General features: G+C 39.1%; 1 protein-coding gene across 5 annotated transcripts in view; it reads right to left on the bottom strand.

Moving 5' to 3' along the window:
- Positions 1 to 371: 371 nt before the first annotated feature.
- The window catches only part of Pds5b (PDS5 cohesin associated factor B), a 134,834-nt gene continuing 109,570 nt past the window's right edge, over positions 372 to 25,635 (bottom strand). For 2 of the 5 annotated variants that reach the window (XM_085837481.1, XM_085837485.1), the window contains 12 exons: positions 25,103 to 25,226; positions 19,723 to 19,927; positions 17,615 to 17,729; positions 15,988 to 16,120; positions 15,548 to 15,667; positions 14,618 to 14,680; positions 13,808 to 13,953; positions 11,772 to 11,877; positions 7,325 to 7,764; positions 7,113 to 7,223; positions 4,531 to 4,669; positions 372 to 3,211 (listed from right to left, as the gene is read on the bottom strand). In XM_085837481.1, the coding sequence (XP_085693607.1) occupies positions 3,176 to 3,211; positions 4,531 to 4,669; positions 7,113 to 7,223; positions 7,325 to 7,764; positions 11,772 to 11,877; positions 13,808 to 13,953; positions 14,618 to 14,680; positions 15,548 to 15,667; positions 15,988 to 16,120; positions 17,615 to 17,729; positions 19,723 to 19,927; positions 25,103 to 25,226 (1,738 nt within the window). In that variant the 3' untranslated portion in view covers positions 372 to 3,175. The remainder of the gene's footprint in view (positions 3,212 to 4,530; positions 4,670 to 7,112; positions 7,224 to 7,324; positions 7,765 to 11,771; positions 11,878 to 13,807; positions 13,954 to 14,617; positions 14,681 to 15,547; positions 15,668 to 15,987; positions 16,121 to 17,614; positions 17,730 to 19,722; positions 19,928 to 25,102; positions 25,227 to 25,635) is intronic. The other 3 variants (XM_085837482.1, XM_085837483.1, XM_085837484.1) reach the window with 3 other exon arrangements.

Here is a 25,635-nt window from a genome sequence, read left to right as displayed (position 1 = left end):
TTCCAAAGCAATGTAAATACCACAAAGGCAGGGGATTAGTCTGTCTTGATCAAACTTCATTCTGAATTAAAACTGAGTGCCTGGCACGCAGTGAGTTCACAGTGTTTACTGAGCAAATACAACTTCCTAGCAACATACCTGCTAGTCCGGAGTTTCAAATCTTCTTACATTCATTTTTTTTTTTTTCAGTTATGTAATTCTTTGAGTAGTCATTAGTAAATTTTCTCAAGGCAAGATTTTGCATGAAAAGTTTAAAACATGAAGTTTAGAAAAATGTCACTGGGAAACAATGACTCTAAAATTAAAAATCACAAAACATGACTTTCTCTAGCAAATATATATTGAGTCACATAAAAATATAATTACACGAGCGTCTATATTTATTTAAGTTCACAGAAAATCCAAAACTGTGTCTGAAAACTGGACATCTAGAACCAACTGTTCATTGATAATACTATGTGGTAGAAGGTTATGCATAAGTTAAACAAATCATTAAATCCCCGATATTCTTTCAGTCGGCAAAAGGAACCTTTAAAAGTCAAACTTGCAAGCTGTAAGAAGATGTAGAAAGTCATTTAAACTTTAATGTCTAGAACAAGTTTTACAGCACATTTCTAATTTACACAGAGTGGAGATCACTGAAAGAGCTTAGTGGGGCACTGCAGCAAGCAAGGCTCACCTGGGAGTCACCAGATTCCTTCCAACAGCCGGCTTGTTACAATGAGCTTGTTACAGTTCCTTAATGTCAGACAGTACACGTTCTCAAAATGAGTATGACCACTGCAGTGTGCTAACAACTGTAGCAATTAATGTCATATACATACTTAGCTTTATTTTAAAGTATGTGGCTCTCCAAGTGTTAGTACAGGAAGTGTTAAGTTTAAACATAATAATAAGCCCCCAAGATGGAGACTCGGGACATAAAAACTTTGATCATTATTGCACCTATTTCTCTACACAAAAATGGAAATTTTACATTATAATCCTCCCAAAAAGTGAACAGGCGGGTTGTAAAATTACAGACTCATTGGCATTGGACATAAACAAATCTACAGTGACCATGTCTGTCATGAACCGATGCACAGCATTAATGTGCAATGAAATCTGGTGAACTATGATCATGCAAATAAAAATCCTCCATAATAATTTTTTGTTTTATAAAATGGTTTTAAACATATATTTCCATAAATATTTCCAATGAAGTTTAGTTGATGACAAAAATACAATGCTATCCTTTATTATTTATGCCGTAAGTTTAAAAACATGCTTCTGTACTGTTGAAACTGAAACATCATTGTCTGGAGAGCTGAGTTAATGAAACATTTAAAATACAAAGTATCGTAATCCAGCACTAGCTGTCCTCACAGACAGAGGCCTCCCATCACCACTGGTGCCAACACTGTTGCAAATGAAGGAAGTTAAACACTGAAGGATTAAGACACAATTCAAACATCTTTTAAAAAATAAAGTGTTTCATAAACATGAGGAAATATTAAAAAGAAAAATAATCACATCATTTGCGATACATACTAGAAAATAGCATGATGTCATTTCTAAAATAGTCACTTCTTTATAGCATCCCAATTTATTATATCCAATTTTGGAAACATAAAGGTGTACTATATGAAACTGCTCTGTTACTTGATATAATAACTTGGTAACTCAAAATGTCATTTTCTTTTCTACTGTTAACAATTGTGCAAAAACAACCCTGCACCCGTAAATCTAAAGTTAATTCAGGTGAGCACAAGGTAGCAACCATTACATTTTGGTTCATACTCTATGTAAAGGGCATTGCCTTGATAATCCATTTTTAGACTTTGCAGACCTCTAAATTAAACCCAGGCAAATTTCCATCTTTCCTATTCTGCAGTAGGACTCTCTCAGTGTTTGTGAGTGTGACGCCTAAAGTCTCAGCCCAAACTAGATAAATCACTGCCACCCAGCACTCCCACCCCACCCCCAAACAATTTTTTTTTTGGCTCCAAAATAAAATACAATTATAAACTCTTGATGAAAAACTATGTTAGGGGGTCATCTATCATATACTATGGCTAAGTATGAATTTACAGAAAAGCACATCTCATGATCAGCAATTTTTCATAAACATGCAACTCACTATAAAATACAAAACACTTGGCTTTCAAGAACAAATTTATAAAGATACACTGCATCAATAAAATTTTTTGTTTCTGATTAACTTTACATGGTTATGGAGAATGAGAACTTTCCTAACGTGTATATATCAGGTTTTATATTATAGTGTAATAATTTGCATTTCTGAACATAATGTTCAAGAAGTAATATCTATACACAATAACATTCTAGACTATTAAAAGCCCATTCAAATTACAGAATTTTATTGATACAGTAGATTAATATAAACTGAAAAAAGATGATAGAATGGAATAGAGAATTTAGTACATTATTTTATAACACACTCTTTAAAATTAAAATATTTTAAATCTCTTCCTTAAAATTTTCGTTGCCATGAAAGGCCAGAGAATTCTGGGACCAATACTGAGGTGTGAAGTCATCAGATAAGCTCAGGACTATCTCACAATCCGTGCCGTGCCCCAGACAGAGGCATGTTCTAGTGTGCTGACAGATGCTTTAGCACCTCAGAAGACGACAGTGCCCTGGAGCAAACATAGATGAGCTACAAAGAGGGGCAGGAAGAAACCATTTAACTCCAACAAACAGTGACATTGAGAAAATGACACTAATTGTTGAAAACAAATTTTCACAGTAAAATTGCAGAGAATTCAAATACAAACACTGACAGACTACGTACTGCTTAAGATCCACCCTAGCAAATGCTTTTCAAATTAACAGATCCGGTAAGCAGCTGGGTCCTGTCAGTTTAAAGCCGCAGATAAAAGCTATACAAGCACTTTAGAAGTCAGAAATGGGGAAGTGGGATTATTTACACGTGTCTTCTTTAGTTTGTGTCTACACAGCCATCACACAGGACACTTTTACAAGACTCTGGAGTCAGTGTTACCGCTGTGTGGATGGCTGATACGTGTGACCACAAACCCATGGTCATCCGAAGTCCAACTGTCCACGCTTTGGCAGTTCTGGTTTGTGCATCCAAGGCTTTATTTAGCCTTATACTTAGACAAAAAAATGTTTTTTCCCCCCAAAGCTTTCACAATGGAAGTTAATGATGTGTTCATCGTCTCTCTCGTTTGGAGCTTCGCCGTCGTACCTGAAGAGAAAAATCAACAGATGACCAATGTGAGCACATCCGAATTTAGCTTAAGTACCAACCATCATTTTTAAAACAATCTTTATTCTCACACATTTCTGAATTTCTTTGTATTTCTTTTCCTAAAACTCTCTTCTTCCTATCTTCAGATATTAAGGCCTCTATGGTGTCTACATCTGGACAAGCCCATAAGCAGTCTTTTCCAGGCCACAGATTATTTTCCTTCTGTATTCATGTTTAGAGTCACTCACAGATATAATACAGTGTGCCCAGGTAACGACTACTCTCAGAGCCATCGTCTTCCTACTTCCTTTCTGTGGCAGAGAAAACGCTTGACTCTAGGACTGGGTCATTTTAGGACAGAAGTCAGTGAGACCCTGCGTTCAAACATAAACCATTTATGAGCAAGGCCTACATGAAGCTTAAATCTCTGATTCAGTGTAAATCAGCAGAAGGGAAGGAATGAACAGGGTTTGCGCAAGTGAAGCAGATATGCAGCTGTTCCCCATCCCATGGATGATGCAGTCTTAGGTCTCAAGTCCATTCCTCAAAGTCTGAAGAAACAAAGCAGACCAGCTTTGAGATGAGTTAGTTGAGACTCATCTGAACAAGCTCTGGGGACAGAACCACTGAACACATGAAACAGAATCGGTCCAGAGTCCAAAGAACTCAAGTTTCCAAAATGGAAAGAATTGACTGAGCCGACCTAAAATTTTAGCATTTATGCATCAGGAACACAGCTCTTCCTTGTGCTAATTTTTCCCTAATAAGTAGTAGGAGCCGGGAGTGGTGGCACACGCCTTTAATTCTAGCACTTGGGAGGCAGAGGCAGGCGGATTTCTGAGTTCGAGGCCAGCCTGGTCTACAAAGGGAGTTCCAGGACAGCCAGGGCTTTATAGAAAAACCCTGTCTCAAAAAAAAAAAAAAAAAAAAAAGTAGGGGTAGAAAGTCGGGCGGGGATTTCTGAGTTCGAGGCCAGCCTGGTTTACAGAGTGAGCTCCAGGACAACCAGGGCTACACAGAAAAACCCTGTTTCGAAAAAAAAACAAAACAAAATAAACCAAAAAACCAAACTGTCTGGACTCCTCAGCATTCAGGTGACAGGTTCTCTAGGCATTACAATGCCCATCTTTCTCAAATTCAAGCTCTCTGCAAAGTTCTTTCTCCATTATCCTAGCTGGTAAGTAAAATAACTGACAAACTAATCAACCAAGGCATAAATATCTAGAATTACAGACAACAGCAAGTGTTAAATGGAGCTGACTAAATATTTACTGGCTCAATTTTTGCACATACATGACACTTCAACAAGGACATACATTTCCCACAGAAATGTCCTCCTCTTCTGCTCCTTCCTGTGTAGTGTCGTCACTGACAGGAGAGCTGGCCTGAAGCACATCCATTTCTTCACTTGAATCGTTTTCTTTAGTGGCTACCTGTTTGGAGCGTCCTACCCGGCTAAAGCAAAACACATAAAATAAAATGAAAATCCCAATATTAAGTCCTGTATTAATTCACTGGAAAAAATGTCTTAGTTTATGAATTTTTGTCATTTTTATTCTGAATTATGTCATCAGATAAGAAATGTATTTTCATCTTGACCCATAAGCATTTCTCTTAGAATCTTACAAACTTTCAAGAAAAGGAAAAAGGGTGTCACCAAGACTATCACCATAAAGGACAACAACCTGGAGCCAGCACCTACCTCACCTTCCCTCTTCATCAGTCTTCACTACGAGGCTCAAGGCGCAAATGCTCTGAGTAGAGCACAGGGCAGTTCCCATCATACTATCTCAGACTGTGTAAAGAGAAACCTGACATCGCTGCCACCATTCACTCCTATAGCTTGCCTTTCTTTCTACAGAGTAATTCTTTACAAACAGAACAGATGGTGTCACCCCCATAGAAACCCCTGCACTGAACCAAGAATAAACTTGTAAATCCCTTCAGATGGTCCTGGCCTGCCTGTCTGTTCCTGACAGTTACAATCCAGTAAACCTTTTTGCCTTTTCCAATTTCTTGGATTTACCAAAATTTTCCCACTTTAGAAATGTCACCCATGGCATTCTCTCCCTACTCTCTATTTGTTCTGTATTTATATACTGAGTGTGAACATACATGTACCTCAGACAACCTGTGCAAGTCAAAGGACATGAGAGGGAACTGTTTCTTTCCTCCTTCCATGTGGGTACTGGGGACTGAACTCAAGCAGTCAGGCTTGGCGGTAAGTGTCCTTACCCAGTGAGCCATCTGATCTTAACTCTATTAGTTTCATTAATTAATTCACTGTCACATTCCAAAAAGAAAAAAATCCCCAACTTCCTTCCACTATATCTTCTTAAAATGCCCAACATAGTTTCAGGACACATATCTGAGGTATAGTTTCATATTTGTATGTTACTACTTACTCACTGTCTGCCCACTGGAGAGCAAGTCTTGTGAGAATAAGAACTATGTCTGTTATGTGCCACCATATGAAATTACTTGGATGATAATGTTTTTCAATTATACTATAGTCAGAACACAAAAGGCAGACAAATTATAACGTGTTATTATTCCAGCTCTGGAAAAAAACTGTCTAGAAAGTGAAAGACCATCTGACAAGATAAAATAAAAAGTATCCTATACTGGAAAAAAAAAATACTAAGGTTCTGAAGGTTTGTGGAAAGACTGATGAAGCCTGAGGGAAAATCATAATCATTTAAGGTTTATGATGCCTAGATATTAAGAAAAAGTTACAAAAGTGAGATATTTAAAATTCTGTTATTCTACTGCTATAAAAAAAAATCAATGTTAGGCTATTGACTATTACTTAAAAAACAGTGATTTTGCCTGTTTGATTCTAACACAGTTAGGAAGCTACCATAATAATGTACTTACCTGTACTTCTAACGTTATAGAAAAATTCTATGGAGGAAGGCATGAAGCACTAGGTGACACTCAGGCAACTTTCCCTATGGACACACAGGAACAGGAACAGGAAAAACTCTATGGTGCACAAGTATTTAGCTGAGGTGTGCTGGAAACTAAGTAAAGACAAATGTAATACCAGGTCTTGGTAGAGCCATTACCAAGATGATATAATTATGTTTGATTTTAGAGGTATCCAACAATGATCTCTAAATTTGGTGCCAACTCTTCAATAACATTTTAAAAGTCAAGTGCTGGGTACAGCTACATAGTGAGCATGCCTAGGAAGAGATGACTCCTGACTACAGGACATGACATCCTGGTTCTGCTTCTAGAACAGGAGATAGCCCAGCCTGGTGTGCAGCTGACAGTGCTGGTATTCGTGCTATGGTGATGATTTTGGACAAACTCAACACTCTCTTATTAATGCATCTGTGTAAGTATCCAAAAGAACACAAAGATGCAAGTGTCAATGAGTTGACTAGGGGAACGATTAAGAGGAATTGTAGCCTGCAGCAATGAGGAAACCTGGCTGATGCCTAGTGACTACTGGAAAATAGCATGTCTGTATACCATAAGACTATGTAACTATTTGGCATTCATTCATAAAGACTTCTCTAGCCGGGAGTGGTGGCGCACGCCTTTAATCCCAGCACTCGGGAGGCAGAGGCAGGCAGATTTCTGAGTTCAAGATCAGCCTGATCTACAGAGTGAGTTCCAGGACAGCAAATACTACACAGAGAAACCCTGTCTCGGAAAAAACAAAAAACAAACAACAACAAGAACAAAAAAGACTTCTTTAGACCTATAAAAAATGTGTAAATATTAATTGGGCTATTAATTCCCCTAGATAAGTTTATAAAAGTGACCTACCAAATATTTGAATAATATTTGTATAAAATATTTAGAATTTGAATACAGCAATAAATATGTTTATAAACTTATAAAGTTTTCCAAAATAGTTTGAAATTTTATATTATTTACAACTTACATTTTTTTGGGGGGTTGTGATGGTGATGGTGCTTTTGATGGTCTTCCTCGTCCTTTCTGTGGTGTGGACTGTGTGGATTCAACTGCACTTGTTTCAGGAGATTCTGCTCTGCTTTGGGGAAGACCCAAATGTGGATAGCATCAAATTATGATTTACATTATGGTAAGCACATTTACTGCACTGAAGTCCACTTTAGCACTGCACACACTCACCTCTGTTGTGCTCTCTTTGATGTGCGGTGCTGTTTGCTTTTTGACTTATGTTCTGTGTTTCCAATTTGTCTTTCTTCTTCTTCATCGTCGTCTACTACAGGAGGTACAAGTTTTTTCTTGTTCCCTTTCTTGGATGTTTTCATTGTGGGCTCTTCCTTCGATGTCCCCCCACCAAGAGGTTTTGGTGGCCTGCCTCTTTTGCCCTTTTTTGGTGGGCTGTTCTGCTCATCCTCATTTTCCAGGAGCTCCTCTTTGTGCCTCTTCTCCTCAGGCCACTGCTGTTCGTCTGAGTCTGAAGCTGTACGGCCTCTTTTCCGGCCTCGCTGACTGCCTTTAGGTTTCTGTTCCTGTACCAACTTAGTCAGGTCATCCATGCCTAATTTCTCTTCAGGGTCTGTGACAGGTGCTTTTTTCCGACTTCTAGGCTTCTCCAACTCAGACTGGAGAAAGGAGGATCACAATTTTTAAAATTAAATTTTGAAAAATCAAATTGTTAGGGATCAGGGTATGGTTCAGTGGTAGAGCCCTTGCCTAGCATGTGCAAGGCCCTGGGTTCAAGCTCCAGCACAGCAAGCAAGCACACACACACACACACACACACACACACACACACAACTGTTAGCACTCTGAACACTGGCAACTCCTAAAAACCTGTGACACACTCTTTCACAAATATGTATCTAAATGTACAGCTCCTAACTATAGTGCAAACACAGCTATTTACTACTTGATTTCATTTGATTTGTAGAATGAAGAAGGCCTCATGACGCTGCTCAGGCTGGCATCAAGCTTCCCTCCCACGGTAACAGTTCAGTGTAGCTGGGATGACAAACATGGGCCACTTAAGCTGGCTACTCACTACAATTTGATTTTTAAAATACCTTGGAGTAAGAGTAGAATTTCATTTATAAAACAAACAAAAGCCCCAATTTTATTAGTTCTTTGAGAACGTGATACAATGTACTTTGATCACACTCACCACCCCCAACTCCTCCATGATCCACTCCTATTCCCCTATCTGTTCAACTTCTTGAACACACCTCCTTAAATCAAATAACCCAAACTCTAATTTGCACTACCCATATACTCTCAGGTATGGGGCCATCCACTGGTGAACAACTGATGAGTCTTCATTCTTAGAACTTAGGATAGAGAGCTTTGAAGGGAACCCTCTCACATTGATGTTACTGTATGCTGTCTCTCAGTGAAGGTGAGCCCCTCACATTCAGTGCCAGGTACAGGTGACACTCAAGCACTGACTCCCACTGTCTATTCATCTGGATCTAATTAGACCACAGAGTAACAATGTGCTATACATGTTTGTGACACCATCATAAAGAATTAGTTTTATTTTCTAAATGGAGATTATGAGATACAAAACTTTCAACACCTTTATCCGACACTAAAAATCCAGAAGCATCTCTCAATTGGAGATCAGCTTTCCAGATTTAACTAGTTCAAAACAAAACAGAATAAAAACCAAACAAGGAAAAAACAGTGTTTTCAAATTTAAGATACAATCTTAATATTCAGAGAATGTGTATATAAATGAACAAATGGAGATTATCCAGACACCCAAGAATGAGAGTATATATGAATATCTAAGAAGTAAACTTAATTTCCAAAGTCTGTGCAGTTTTATACCCTTAAAATTTTCAACAGAAAGCAGGGCTGGAAAGACAACTTTGTGGTTAAGAGAACTGGCTACGTTTCCAGAGGACCAGGGTTCAATTCCCAGCACCCACTTGGTGGCTCACAATCATCTGTGACTCCAGTTCCAGGGGGATCCAATGCCCTCTTCCAGTCTCTGTGTGCACTAGATATACGTGATGGATATATATACATTCAGGTAAAATACTTACATGCAAAGGTATCTACATATCTATCGATCTATCTATGTAGAAACATTTTATTTTTTTAAAAAAATCAACAAAAAACTTTAACTTGGGGGTTGGTGAAATAACTGAGTTGGGAAAGTGTTTGCCTATAACGCACACTGCATAAAATCAGGCATGGTGGGGCTCAGCAATGATGCCGATATGCACAAGGGGAAGCATCAGAGGCTTGAGACTGTTTCAAAAATAAAAATAAAATCGAAGGGAGGGAGGGAAGGAGGGAGGGAGGGAAGGAGGGAAGAAAGGAGGGAGGGAGAGAGGCTAGCAGGCAGGCAACGGCACCTTCTATCCGTGAACAACTGTGTTCTTGGTATTATTTCTTTTGTCTAGGTCATTTTCTGAGAAACCTACTCTTTTGAATATATTCAACCTTTATTATCGTTTTTGGTATGGTCTAAATTTGTGCCCTTCATGTGTTGAAGCCCTCATATCCCAAGGTGGTGCTATTTGGAGATAAGGCCTTTGGGGGATAATGTGGTGGAGATGAGTCACGAAGTGGGAGTCCTCAGAGTAGAAGTCCTGTTTCTCTTCATCTTTTTCTTCTTTCAGAAACTTAATTTGCTAAGATTATAGACTCTTTTCCCACACTAAGAAAGAGTCTCTGGGGACTGCAGGAGCCATATACTACCTCACTGCCCACAGCTAAACAGACCTTTGTCTTGTTTCATGATTCTAGTTATATTGTCCTGTTTTAATGTCTACTTATCTTTCCACATTGGAACAACAACAACAAAAAAAAAATTCCCTAAAATTTGACTACATATTCACTTGGAAGAAAACTATCACCAGCTCAACTTTTTCCTTTCTCACAGAAGAATATAGAACAGTCTGCCAAATCTCTTGGTTGTAAGATTTCCCACACAAGTGCTCTCCACTACTTTCTTAGATTCTGTTGAAGACTGTGTACCCAGCTTGTCTCTCAGAATTACAGAGATTACTGTCAAAAACAGAGTCCATCAGATGTAGCAAAATCACCAGAGAGACACAAGCTACATGCATAAACACATACCATACACATACACCACATATATAGTTTTCCTTCTTTGATCCTGAAGATCAAACTTGGATAAGCAAACTATAACCGTAGCCTTGCTTGTTTGGGTTTGTTGTTGCTGCTGCTGTTTAGTTTTTTTCTTGACAACAGCCTCCCTGTGTATGGCATTCAGGTGAGCCTTGAACTTACTATAAAGCCAAGACTATCCTCAAAATTATTAACACTGTTGTTTGTGCTACAAAAAGAACATCATGAACTTGTCAATTATTCCAAGTTTAAGTATGATTACAACAATAAAGGAATTTCTTGATTAAGTAGAACTAAAAAAAAAAATGTAAATATTTTAAAGATTCTCTTCATAAAACCTAGCAATAGAACTCCTTTCTGTTCTTGATCCTATATTTTTCTTAGTTATCAATTTTTAATGCTCCTTGTGTAAACCCTTCAAGCGTGCCATGAGTGTTTTGTCTGCATGTGCTATCTGTGCACCACATGTCTGGTGCCCGTGGAGGTCAGAAGGGGGCTCTGGATGCCCAGGTATGGGGTTAAAGTCAGTGCTGAGAATCAAACCTCGGTCCTCTATGGGTGGTGAAGTTTGGTCCTCACCAAGTGCTGTTAACTGCTGAGCCATCTCTCCAGCCCGCTGGGGAAAACTTCTGACCAGCAGTTAACTAATGAGGAGTCAGTAAAAATGTTAATTATAAAATGGAAAGAACAACTGGGCTAGCTAGATAAACTGAAGAAACTTGAAAATAACTGAAATATGCCAGTGGGAGACAAAAAGGGGAAACAAGATTCCAAAGAAAGTAATGGTAATTATATTTTATTGAAAATTCTCATCTCTGTTTCTCAGTTAGAGTCAACCATATTTACTTTATGGTAGCTATTGCTCAAAGCATGAATCACTGTAACAATGAGACAGCATCAACAATTTATTTGGGCTAACTCATTTACTCAGTTAATGAATAATAATTCATTATTATTAGGCTGGTAAGCCTAAACTATCCAGTTTACAGACAAGAAAACGGATTCAGAAAGCCCTGTCAGTCACTCAAAAGAAACCTTCAGAGCTCAACTGGGGAGTCCAAACAGGCCCAGTTATCAAATTCACAGGGCTGTACTGGAATATGAAATCTGTATCTCAGTGAATCTTCACCAAATTTGTCTTCAAGTAACATTTACAAATGATAGCTATCATAGAAGCTTGTTAAAAGGGACATTCCAACAGGAAGAGGGACACTTTGGGGCCTGCTTTCCATGCTCTCTTCCTAAAGCCATGTCTAAAAAAACTGTTAAAGAAGAAAAAGTGAAGGCAAACAATTCTGAGTATGAAACTGATATGTTTGACTCTAAAGACGAAGAGTTAAGGTTATTTACTTAATAAGATAAGAATCACATAAACTTAAAATAAACTGCAACATTGAGTTTGAAACTAAAGCCAAAGAATATGAATAACATGACAGATTTAATAGCAACTATAACTACCAGGCTAAAGAGCAAAACTGACGAAAACTATTACAACTAAGAGCCTCATCACACGGTCAACCAAGCATCTCACCCTTACAAGATCAGAGTCTTCTCTCTTGTCACTTTTTTTTCCTGGCAAAGGTGAAGACATTGTATAATCTTCATTTTCACTGTGATCCATTTCAGAGCTATCGAGCCTTTGAATAGAGACATATGTAGTTATTTCTACAATCAGATATCCTTAAAAGTCTTTTTTGATTGTTTCATTGTATAGCTTTATAACTTCAAAAGCAGACTTCATTCATTTTAAATTAGGTAATTTACCTCTATCATCTCTTGCACCAAGTCAGTAAGCAATGTAGGTCATTTAATAAATTAAGGAAATAAATAATACATTCATTTTACCATATGATGTTTTAAAAATCAGGTTTCATTTTGAAGCAGAGCATGAAAATTAAACCCTGTTGTTAGTGTGTCCGGCTGGACTCCATGCACCTTGCCCTGCCCTGTCCATCCTTGCTCCCATTTCATCTTTACTTCTTCTGAAGCAGTAACACGAAATCAGTACATTCTTTTTCTCCTCCTCCTCCTCTCCTCTTCCTCCTCTTCCTCTTTTTCTCTTCCTCCTCTTCTTCTTTCTCCTCCTCCTCCCTTGGTCCCTCCCTCCCTCCCTCCTTTCCTCCTCCTCCTCGTCTTCTTCTTCTTCTTCTCATGTATGTGGGCTGTGGGCACACTGTCGCTGTCTTTAGACACACTAGAAGAGGGCATCAGATTCCATTACAGATGGTTGTGAGCCACCATGTGGTTGCTGGGAACTGAACTCAGGACCTTTGGAGGAGCAGTCAGTGCTCCTAACCTGAGCCATCTCTCGAGCCCCGTCAGTACATTTCTTATTTGACTTCTTCCTCCTTTTACCACACAAACTCTGATTTTTTTTTTTTTTTTTTTTTTGTGGCAGTTTTACTTAGTAAGCAACACTGTGTGGGGCTGAGAGCAGGCTTGTTGAAAGAGATCACAGCACATGTTCTCACGCTCTTAGGAAGCTCCAGTCTGTATCATCCTTGCCTACTTATTTTTCAAGCTTTTTATTGGATATGATGACTCACATCTTTAATCTCAGAACTCAGGAGACAGAGGCAGGAGGATTTCTGTGAGCTCAAGATGATCAGCCTGGTCTATACAGCAAGTTCAAGAACAGCCAGGGTTATAGAGAGAGAGCTTGTCTCAAAACAAAGAAATCTGTTTACATACTATTGAATTCCTAAATCTCAAGCTCTAGCCAACAGAGGATGCATTTTACAAGTTAAAAAAAAAAACCTTGTTAAAACTACTTTTAAAACCAAGTTTATACTATATATACTAAAAAGAAATTCAAATGTCAAACATAAAATACATATTCATATTAAGTTATTATGAACATTGTAAGATGCTGTATGTTTTTCCAAAAAGTTCCTGAGTGAAACCCACTATGACTTACAAAGCTATTCCCAAGTAAAGGTCCTGCAACACTGCAGTCTACACAATTAAGTCTCACTTGTTCACTTCCATGGGAGTAAAGATCTCATTGTGTAAAAAATGACACAAAAAGAAAAACAAACTCCTTCATGTTTCATTTACTGTCTGTGTACACATTCACTCAAGCACTGAAACACATTGGACATCCCCTCAACTGCCTATGTATGAGTGCTTTGTTTGCATGTATGTCTATGCACCACATACATGCAATGCCTGCAGAGGCCAGAAAAGGGTGTCAGAAACCCTGAAACCATGTGTTGATGGCTGTGAGCTCCTGAGAACCAAACCTGGGTCCTTTGGAAGAATGGCTAGTGCTCATAACTACTGAGGCATTTCTCCAGTCCCTGATCTCATTCTATTTCATGATTTAGGTATTCCAAGGTATGAATGAGCCATGAGAGAACAACTAACTGTACACCTGGTCAACCATGAGTATGTGCTAGCAGCGATTATTCCAGTAAGCTTGTATATGGAAAGCCAGGTGTTATTTGTCAGTAACTACCAATTCATCTTTATTCACTGCCATCAAACACTTATGTTTGTATGATTTTAGACCTTGCAGCCTCGTTGGAATCAAATATAAACCACGACATCGCGAGTGTGTGAACTTGCCTCCCCTTGATCCTTCCAGGAGAGCTTGGGTTGGAGCTGCTGCTTGCATTGCTCACGGTTTCCATTCTTGATGATTTGGTCTGAGACTGTTTGCCTGCTGATGAAAGTGGCTTATTAACTGCTCCGAGAACATTGGCTGTTTTAGGCTGAAAAGAGAAATACATGACTCTTCCTCTTCAGTTAACATTAAAAGAACCATATCAAGAACTCTAAGCAACAGCTTCAATGTGTCACACACAAATCACAAAAGTTTATCTTGCCCTCAGCAAAATAAAGACAATAAATTGGGTATCACTGCCTACATTAAAAACGTGTGGCAGTGCAGGCCTATGGTTCCAGCACTGAGGAAGCTGAGGTAAGAGGACTGCAAATGCAAAGTGAGCCTGGGCTACCTAGCAAGGGAGCTTCAGAACAGACAAACAGCAAACCCGAGACACAACAGAGCAACTGAGTTTTTGTTACTGGGAGGAAAAGATTTCCACAGATTAAGACAATAAATGAAATATAGACAGTCATGAAAACAGAGCCTTGCTATGGAAGGATGTAAGACACCTTTTAAAAGATTTTTATCTATATTCGTATAAAGAGTCTAAAGGATAAAGGTCTTCATAGTTTTGCTATAAGCACAACTTAGCTGGCATCTATACAGTAACACAATTAATTTTTAAACCTACAAATGGAAAACAGCTAATTATGTATTTCCTACCTTGAGACATAAAAATTCTTAAAGAAATAAAGTAACATAATTAGGTCAATAATCACACTAAAATTAACTACCACATAAATACTAAAACAATTCTCAAAACATACTTTTCCAGGAGTGAAAAATGATTTCATTTCTGGAGGCAGGTAATTTTTGGTGTTACTAAAATTCTGTAAGCAAAGAGAAAAAGCAGTCAGTGGGCTCTAGAATAGCTCCTGTGAGAAACAAAAGCCAACTGAGTACACGAGAGCTTTTACTTTTAAGTTCATATTTATTTAAACTATTAGTTCAAACAGGAAACTTCAGGCAGTGGTTCTAACAGACCAACCTCACAGCAATCCCAGTGTCAATGTGCCAGACAATACCGACTCCTGCACAGCACTCAAGACACGAAGCCACACAGACCCTTGCTATGCTGCTTATATCAAAGAGAGTTGTGTAAAAAAGAGACAAGCCCTTTAATAACTTGAGGTCATTTTAAATCTAGATATGTTGCCAAGATCCTAATTGGTATACTGCTTTCAACACAGAGATGACAATGGTGCTTCCTAAGTTCTGTAATTCAATAAGCTTAGCGAAGAGTCTCTGTGAGGGCCTATGTGACGTCGTCTTGGGGTGCAGTTATGACTATCCTTGTACTGCTCCCAGAGCCTTGGGCCTACCCCAGTGTCTACACTCTGTGTATTTTTTCACACCACCCGATCAAGGGTTTGCAGCTTCAGACACTATATATCAGCATTCCAACTCTTATTCTGAATCAAAGACTATTAACTCAAAACACTCTGGCAAACTTTTGCCTGTGCTCTCAGCATAGCTTTAGACTTTGAAATAAACTCTGGATCTTCCTATCTTCATATTCTAACCCCTCCAAGCCGCCACTCTGGTTCAAATGTGGTCACAGTCACATCTCTGAGCCTGATACCTCTTCCTGCTATTCCAGCAGCTCTTACTACTACTGACTCTTCTTGTCTTCCCACAGTCCAATGGCAAGCACATACGCCATATCAACTCCCACCAACAGATTCTAAAGTAATGACCTTGTCAGGCTGGGTGAAAAACCGAGCTGGCAGCACGGGGTCCTTAGGAGACTCCAGGCTGTACGTGGTGCTCTTGGACATGATGATATTCATGGCAACATCACACACGGTGTACAATTTCTGCAATGGTATTGTTTTAGTTAGTTATTAAGACTGGCATCTTAGACTCAGGTGTAATTCTAGAACATGTATTTAGACTAACAATAAAGTAATGAAAGAAAACTTCTAGATAAATATTGTGGCTTATATTAGTACAACATCAGTATGATTCAGTATTAGAATTACTAGTAAATTAACATTAGTTTTGGTATAATAATTCTGCACTAGCAATCCCAGTTATCTCTAATAGAAAAATAATGTTTATAAACATTGAAGTATATTCTACACTTAAAATATTTAAACCAGCATGACATCAGAATTACTTATCATGAATTACATACTTCATTCATTTTTGTATCATCTGGTCCTTGAGCATCTTTTGTCTGTTTAATATTTTCTACCATTTTTCTGATAAATGCATGGCTGTTGTTTTCATTTTTAGCCATCAATATCTCCAGAACAAACCAAAGGCATCTAAGAACACAAGAACAAAGAAGATACTAAGAAAAATCTTTTGTTAATAGTGATACAATGATTTTCAATACTAACATAATGAACCTAGGCTATAACTCCAGAAGAGGAAAAAACTTAATAGAAGCAGCTACAAATCAAAGTGAAACTGCAGGGGAAAGCCAATGTTACACATATACACTTCAGTAGGTCAACAATGCAGAGAAAAGCTCAGATTCTCAGCAAATTTCTGCATGAGAAAGGTTAAAAGAAACACAAGAAGGAAAGTACAAAACAATTTTAACTTCATTCTATGACAGTAAAGAAAAGACTGGCCATAAACAAGGAGGTGACTTAAGTCCTTAAGAACACAGTGCCTGAACCAGAGGTTAGAAACAGTTAACAAATGAGAAAGAAAAGCATGGCGGACACCCTTACACACTGTCTTCACTTACTGAGGAAAATACCCCCTCTCCTGTAGGAAAGAAATGGAATTACAGTTGATATAGAAAGGGAACAGTAACAGGAAGAAGAAATATGAAGCAAGATACTATTCTAGAAGAAAATGCAACTGCTCAGGTTGTGCTCCATAAAATGAAAAACCTCAGGGCAATCAAGAAAGGCAAAACTCTCAAGGACATTTTCTCAGATAAAGATGAGCAGCCATCATTTCTCATTACTGACAACTACTCTAACATAGAGAGATAGTATTTTAACAATAGGTATCTTAACAAATAAAAGAGGTAGATACTGGATCTCCCCTTGCCACAGTAAGCTAACGGTGAGTTAAGTTTTTATTTTCCTGCAAGATTTCAAATAACTAACTATATTTCCATGAAGCAAGAAACTGCCATACAAATCTTTTACTAGTATATCAACAGTATACAAAATTAACTGACTCAAAATCATAATAGTTACCTTTTATAACAACGAACGTAGGACCTGAGCCTCAAGTTCATTCTAAGAATTATGCTGGTCTCAAAATATCTCTCAGTATCATGACATTCCCTATTCTGTTTCTACACAGACAATAACTCTTACTTAGAGAACGGCAATGAAGTTATAAGTAAGAATACTTCCCTGGTTGTGGGTTTGGCCCATTATGATGAAATTCTTCTTTCATTTTACAAAGACAGTCATTGCAAAGAAACATGTGCTTACTACCTGGGTGAGGACATTACCAAGTCACCTCACATGAAAACCTTCAATTTTAGTGGTAAATAAAAGATGAGAACTGAAGAGACAGTTTGAGTGGATTACTTCAGTAGAAAAGTAATGCCACAGGTGCAGAGAAACAGAACTAAAGGTTAATAGTTTAAGTCACATTTTGGAAACTGGGTAAGAAAATGCAATGTACAGAGATGAAAAACAAAGACAGATGAGAGGCTAAAAAAGAACCATAGCAAAATGAAACATACAACAACTATAATTAAAACTAAAATTAATATCTCATTATCAGCAGTAAGGAAGTAAAAACAATTTTCAGAAAATAGGAAAATGGGATGAAAAAAGTCTTACTCTTTCACATCTTTAAGTTGTTCAATATCCTGTACTTTGACATAATCTGGGTCATGTGCCAAAAGGTGAATTGTATATGGAACAACATACTCTGGTAGAAGAGACAATAATTTTTCTGAAAAACAAAAAAACAAAACAAAACAAAAAAAGACAAAAGCAAACAAAAACATCCAGGTTAGAAAGATCAAATCACATGCTCTTTTGTATATTTCCTACATCCCAGTGCCTTCCCACCACATGGCTGAAGAACACATTCAAACATCCTATGCTGAGAGACACACACGGTAAGCAGTTTAAAGTGCCTATTTAGCACACTAGGTGCTGATCAGCAAGGGCAAATATGTAGCTTTCAAATGCACATGTAAAGAGTGATCCACACACACTATTCAAGACTACTATGTAAGATCTATTCTTTCTTATGCTGTAAGGACTTTGTGTTGATGTTCTTTGACAACTCTCAGAGTGTGCATAAGAACAGAAGTAATGGTCAAAAAAACAGAGCTTCTCTGACAATGTAAATAACAAGTAACTTTTCAGTTTAAATCCAAGTATTCTTACTCTGCTGACCAGAATAGCAAATTGTACAGCAGAGGTCAGAAAGGCATGCAAACTGTATTTGGGAAACAGTATATAAAAAGACTTGAATTTGGTCTCCTATTTCCATTTTAGTCAGATGTTCAACCAGGAGCATAATGTACGCCAATAAGCACCAGCCTGTCTTTGAAGAGTTTCTGTGTAAATGGTTATGAAGGAGCAAGCATGAGAGGAAAAAACCCCCAGCAATTTCAAATTACAGTGATATTTAAGTTAAATCATGTCAAATGCTTATAGAGTGCTTACTACTACTCTGTATCTATGAAATATAAAAACATGTGACCATGTAAGGCACCCACTGAAGTATAAAGAGATGGACGCTATTGAGAAAGTACCTAAAGTAAGAAGAGCCAGTATTACTGATGACTTCTCTGGGCCATTCATTATGTGTCAGGTGCTTTGTACACATCATTTTCCAATTGATGTAGCAACCACAAGAAGTGAGTATAATTATAGCAATTTGACACACAAGCAAGCTAAGGTGTGGATTATGTAACTTGGCCAAACACAGCCAGTAAACTGCAGAGGTAGGATGTGACTATACAGCCTTCACTTTTTCCAGGGTGAGGAAAAAGGGAAAGAGGATCCCAGTGCCAAGTGATGCTAAACCTGTGTCTTCCATGACTCAATGTGGTACACTGTATTTCCCTGCTCAGTCTAGAAGAGAAAGTAATCGGCAGAGCTGAGAACAAAGTGGAAATAGGCAAGCTGGCAAAACGTCAAGTAACCCTGCACACAAACCACAGGTGTGTACTCGGGGGAGAATTTAAACAAGAGCTGAGCATAAAACACAAATAGCCATGGGTGTTTCAATGTCACTTTGTGAGCACTTGAGAACCTGCAGGTATTTCAACCAAGATGGAAGTGAGGCACAGCCTGGACTGTTCCAGAAGGGCAGTACATAGCGGTCTGGTACAGTGGGAGCAGGAAGCAGGGAACAGGAGCAAGGCATTACAATACAGTGGGAATTAAAGAGTATCTGTGATAATCCAACTCAAGAACAGCTAGGAGCAGCAGATATGGCAGCCATGACATCTGGAAGAAGGTCTACTGGGATTTGGTGCTGAAGAGAGGGAAACGTGCACAAAGAATGCTTCTGATCCAACTTGGATGATTGGGTAGGTGATAGACACAGAAGTGAAGCAACAGACCAACTGCCCTGGGAGGCAGAGGGAGCGAGGGAAAGCAGCATCTACAACCGACATGAGTGTTAGCTACACTTAAGAACAAAGACCCATGACAGTGTGGACATAATACAAATAAATAAGCAAGTCTGGTTTTCAGACACCTCAAATGTCAGATTTTCTCTGTTCATTTAGCCATTTACAAGACAATGAAACTCGAATACTCATGCCTTTACATATTTTTTAAATACAGGAACTGAAAAGCAGCTATTAAAAGATGCTGACTTTTTAAAGAAGTGTACACAGTAATAAATGACAGTAATATGTTTTACAATGTAAGACTGAAGCTGACAGGAGATATGATGCATTTTGCACCAACCATGCACTCACCACTAACAGCTGCATGCTGCTTCAGGTACTCTCTCCTCACAGTGATGTTCTTCACCAAGCACTGTCTAGCATGAGCTCTCCTCTCTTTCACAGGGTCTTTGGCACAAAGAGCACAGATGGCCATGTACTCAAGGGGAAGCCGTAAGCGGGAAAGGCCTTTGTGAAGTTTCTGAGCAAACACCTGCCTGACTTGATAACACTCATCCTGTAAAAATAAAATTATTCCAGGTATTACCCACAAGGCAATAAGAAGGTATACCTTCAGCTATGACCAAGTTGATCTACAATCCCTGAATCAGTTTTCAGAACAGAGGCTTCGACTCTACCTCAAGGTGGGAGTATTGAACTGGACCTAGTAATTACCAGTTATGTATCTTAGACAATATTAAAGATGCTGTTAAAATAGATAAAACGAGTATAGTGCTCCCTACTCTTAAAACAGATCGAACTGTACATTGCTCCCAATCTGAGTATGATTAAAATAACACTAATAAAGTAAGGGGCTGGCATATGCTCAGCAAAGCACTGGCTTCCCAGCCAAAGTGTTGGGGTGATCCCCAGAACTTCCAAAACACAAATAGAATACAGTAGACACATCTCATTGGTAGCTTTTCATTTAGTAGAAAGATTCTCTTTAAAACCTGTTCAATACACAGGAGGGGCAGAGGCTCCAGGCATACATGCAACAGAGGGCTGCTTTGTCCTGCCTCAGTGTGAAATGAACCTAATCCTCCAGAGATTTGATATAGCAGGTCTGAGGTGGGGGGAGGTACAAAGGGGGAAACCCTCTCAGAGGAGAAGGGAAGGGGAGGGACTCTGTGAGGGGGGAAAGCATTTGGGGTATAAATAAATAAAAAGCAGCATGCCTGCCACCTGTGTCCTGACCGAGCCTAAGCTCTGAGCATGCTACACATCTTTAACTCAGATGGAAAGTGGTTTGATGTCTGCCTGATTCATTTGCTGGTTCCTCAAAAACAAGAACAATGTCTTTATGCACCCTCATATCTAAGAGTAGCACCATAACTGCTACACAATGGACCAGATTTTTTTCTAAGCTAAAGGAAACATCTCCAATCCATCTCCCTGGCATACAAACATCTTCATGACTACACCCTCTCAACTTGTGTGATCTCTTCTGACTGCAACTTTAAGTATATCATTTCTTCTATCTGTAACGACTGTTGGGTTTTTCTTCAAAGTCTAAGTCAAATATATGTCTTGCACTTATCTTTACTATTTCTCTGTAACACAGGGATGGACCTAGCAACCTAAACATTGTTTGATAAGAGCTCTACATTAACTGGGCTCTACCCCTAGCATTTGGGTGTTTCCTGTTTTGTTCACACACACACACAGTTTTGTTTACACACACACACACACACACACACACACGTTTTGCATCAAGTTATGTAATGTGTACCATGTGGGTACTTGTGTCGATGGAGGCCAGGAGAGGGAGATCCCCTGAAACTGAAGGTACAGATAGTTGTGAACCACCATGTGGGTGCTGGGAACCAAGTATAGGTCTTCTAGAAGAGCAGCCAATACTCTTGAGGGTGGCCATCTTGCCATGCCCAGGACTTGGCTTTTGTTTTTTGTTTCCTTGGCCCAGGGTCACATTGATCTACCTACCACCTTAGCCTCCTCAGTGCTGAGATTATGGACATGTACACCATGCCTGGTTAATGTAGTCAGGGGTGGGGATGTGTCACAGCCCATCTTTTAAGCTCTTATCATAAAGATTCCCTTTCACTGGATTTCAACCTCAACATTCCTACTGCTTTTAAGAAATTATCCAGCTGGGCAGTGGTGGCGCACGCCTTTATTCCCAGCACTTGGGAGGCAAAGACAGGTGGATTTCTGAGTTCAAGGCCAGTCTGGTCTATAGAGCGAGTTCCAGGACAGCCAGGGCTTCATGGAGAAACCCTGTCTGAAAAAACCAAAAAAAGAAAAAAGAAAATAGAAAGAAGAAAAAAGAAAAAGAAAATTATCCAAGTGTCCAGAGAAAATCAGTCCTTCTATTGACACTCAATAAAGTTACCCTTTATCAATATTAATGAGAATCAAATATATACATGTCATTAAAATAACCAATTTACGATAAAAAGGCCAATTTAAAACCTCGTACCAAAGTCAACTTATAGACATATTCATCAGTGAATAGACCATTCTTTAAATGTTATCCAATCCAGACATCCTATCCTCCCACCTTCCTACACACCCTCCTAAGACACAACCCTTAACAACAGTTTTGTCCTACTAACAGCTCAGGATTTAAAAGCCCAATGCAAATTTGTTATAAAGCTAACTTGTTGAATCACTTCAAAACCAAGAGCCTTCAGTTAATAGTGATGGAAAGCTATCACCTCACAGACAAGGAGCTAACAATTAACTACAGAAAGCCACATTGGGAATGTACGGGGGTGTTTCAAGAGTCTCAATTAGGGGGTTTTCACAGCCTTTTAGATGGGTACCTTAACATAAAAATGTTAAATAAGGAAAAGAAGCACTAATGAAGGCAAACACTTGATACACTCATGTCTATGGTTATAAAAATAATTAGCTAAATATACAAAGATAATTACTCAGAGCTGAGTTCATTGCTATGAACTTGATTTTTGTCTTCACTAGACCAAGACCTTCTGAGCACAAAATGTCCTTAAAAATTCATGTATGCTCTTATGCTCTTGCCTCTCTCTCGCCTCTTGCCCCCTTGTTCCCTTGCTCCACCTCTCTCCCCATTTCCTTCCCCCCTCTCTCCACGTGGTCATGGCCAGCCTCTACTTCTCTACTCTCTCCTTCTCTCTGCCTTTCTCTGCCACTACCACCCTCTTAACTCTCCTCCCCATGCCCTGAATAAACTCTATTCTATACTTAAAAAGAAAATATTCATGTAGCCTCTCAGAAGTAGTTTGTTCCTCTGTGTACCCTCATTGAATTATCAGTACTTATCTGTATTTTCTATTCTAAGACACTGTTAGCTTTCAGGGAATGCAACCATCATTTATTGTGCTCTGTATTTCTAGAATATAGAATAGCTCATAATAACACAGAGTAAATATTTCATGAACAGAATTCAAATTCTAAATACCTAAGCAGGTATTAAGTGTGCTAAGTGTGCTGTCATATTACTCAATCTCTACACCTCCACACTTGACGTCTTCTCAAATAGACAATACTACTTTTAAAGAGCCTCAACTCCAGAACAACAACAAGCCTCACATACAGAAACAGTGAGAGCACAAGGCTGAGCACTGTATGTAGCAGGGGTGTATAAACAGAATCTGGAGGGAATTAAAACAACACAGAGACTGCATCCAGCTAAGAAAACCGGAGCATGTCTTGTGGAAAAGACCGCATCTCAGACCTCATGGCCAAACAGGGTTAAACGCAGATCTGTGCAGATGAGGGTGGGGGGGACAGAAACCAGAGGCAACAGAACATAGTAAATCCCAGTGTTTACTCTCACTGAACTGTAAAGCAATGGCTCTCAACATCTCCTAACACGCTGGCCCTTGAATAGAGTCGAAAGCTGTGCTGACTGTCAACCATAACATTATTTGCATTGCTACTTTGTAACTGTAATTTTGCCACCGTTATGAACTGTAATATAAATATCTGTGTTTTCCAATGGTCTTACCCTGTGAAAGGGTTGTTTGACCCCCAAGGGGGTTGTGACCCACAGACTGAGAACTGCTGCTGTAAAGGTACTCAGATTAAACATGTTAAAGTGTATGTTTAAATCCAAACAACAGAGGGGCTCAACTATCAGGTTATAAAATAGGTTATTTTTCTTTCAAACACATATGAGTTCTTAAATGTGTTTGACCAGGAGACTAACATGATGAGAACTGTGGTTAAGGAAATGTGTCCAATAACAGACAAGGTCTCCCAACAGTCACAGTGTGAGTGCCAGAGCCATACAGCAGGAGGGCAGTGACTGCACACCACAGGGTAGCTCTGAGACTCAGAAAAATATCCAAGGAGGCAAGCTTAACTTATGCTTTTAGATTTACTGATACATGCTTATATATTTTCACTTTTTTTCTTTTTTTTTTTTCCTTTTTGTTGTTGTTTTTCGAGTCAGGGTTTCTCTGTGTAGCCCTGGCTGTCCTGGAACTCACTCTGTAGACCAGGCTGGTTTGAACTCAGAAATCTGCCTGCCTCTGCCTCCCAAGTGCTGGGATTAAAGGTGTGCGCCACCACCACCAGGCTCACTTTTTTTAAAGGTGTTTGTGTATGTGTTTTGCTTTTTTAAAAAAAAAAGATTTATTTACTTATTTTATGTATATGAGTACACACTGTAGCTGTACAGATAGTTATGAGCCTTCATCTGGTTGTTGGGAATTGAATTTAGGACGTCTGCTCGCTCTGGTTGACCCCACTGGCTCAGTCCCTGCTCACTCTAGCCCAAAGATTTATTTATTATTATAAATAAGTACACTGCAGGTATCTTCAGACGCACTAGAAGAGGGCGTCAGATCTCATTAGGGGTGGTTGTGAGCCACCATGTGGTTGCTGGGATTTGAACTCAGGACCTTCAGAAGAGCAATCAGTGTTCTTACCTGCTGAGCCATCTCACCAGCCCTGCATTTTCACTTTTAAAAAATTTATTTTGAGTACTTCTACTTTGAAACTGTCTATCCTGTGTGTTAAAAAATAAAAACCCAGGAACACAGCTTTATAACATTTTGTGAACAATTGCTCTTCTCATTCAGATTCCATATTTAGGAATTTGCCCACTCATTTATTTGTAATTCCGAAATCAACACCTACAGCAATGATATAGCCATTAGCAAATAGATACATGGGCATGAGGCATAGGAGGAGCCTGTTGTGCTCAACCCTAGAGAGAAGCCTGGCCTTCAACTCCTTGGTCTACTTTACAGTGTTGTTCTTATTGGTGACTGACACTTAAACGGCTCCCAAAAAGTGATAAGCACAAGACCACACCATATGCCTCACAGAGAAATTGCATGTGCCAGCGTGAAGGCTCACTGAGGAATGAGTACTGCTGCCAGGGACTCTGAGGTCAGTGTTAATCAGAGCTGCACGTGTAAATACAGTGTTCTTAAGCACACACACAGAAAACAAGGCTGCGCACTGACCGCTTGATGACAAGTTTGTGACTTGAGTCTTAAGCAAGTGTCCCATTTCTCCTTGTGGAGCAATGGTTCAGCCAGCCCAAGGCTCAGTAAGTGCTTTTAAGGAAGTTTATAGACTAGCACAACAACTTAGTCACATGCATTGTGTTAGTATGCCAGTTTTAGAACTCTGAAGTGATTCTTAGGAAAGAAAACACATATTTAAGACTTTGATGCTGTTATAGCAATTTTCTTCCTCAAGGCATATGACAGTATCTACAGGCCACTGTCCTTACATTGATGGCTAGTGCACACAGCTGGTACTGCTCCAGTGTAATGATCTCGTGGTAACAGGGCTCCTGTGCCAGCTTCACAATAGCACTCCCAGCAGCAAGTCTCAGGCGTGACATATCTGGTTTACTAAGACAGAAGTAGAAACAACATAAGCAAGACTTCAACCTCTCTGGAGAAAAAAAAATATATTCCTAACTTCATACATCTAATGCTTAAAATTATCCTAAGAAGTAAGCAGAAAGCCCTATGGTGAACATTCTTCATCTCAGATGTGTATTCTGAAATCCTAAGCCAAAAGCTTATTACAAGGGAGCGTTTTCTGGAAGGTGATGAGGTCAAGCAGGCAGAGCCCTCAGGCACAGGACTAGTGGATTTATATAGAGGTTGAGTCAGGACGGAGTGAGTTTGTACTTTCTGCCACATGAGGACACAGCAGAAAGACAATCAGTCTACACACAGCACAGAGCTCTCACAAAACCCAACCAATTCCATTTTCTCTTAAATATGTTGGTGTTGGCTACCGCTTAAACCATTC

This window comes from Mus caroli, unplaced genomic scaffold (assembly GCF_978045245.1).
Source record: "Mus caroli unplaced genomic scaffold, Mus_caroli_1 scaffold_4, whole genome shotgun sequence".
In the NCBI taxonomy this organism is placed as follows: Eukaryota; Metazoa; Chordata; class Mammalia; order Rodentia; family Muridae; genus Mus; species Mus caroli.
The sequence above is the reverse complement of the archived record's forward strand: the minus strand, read 5'-3'. Positions and strand labels throughout refer to the sequence as shown.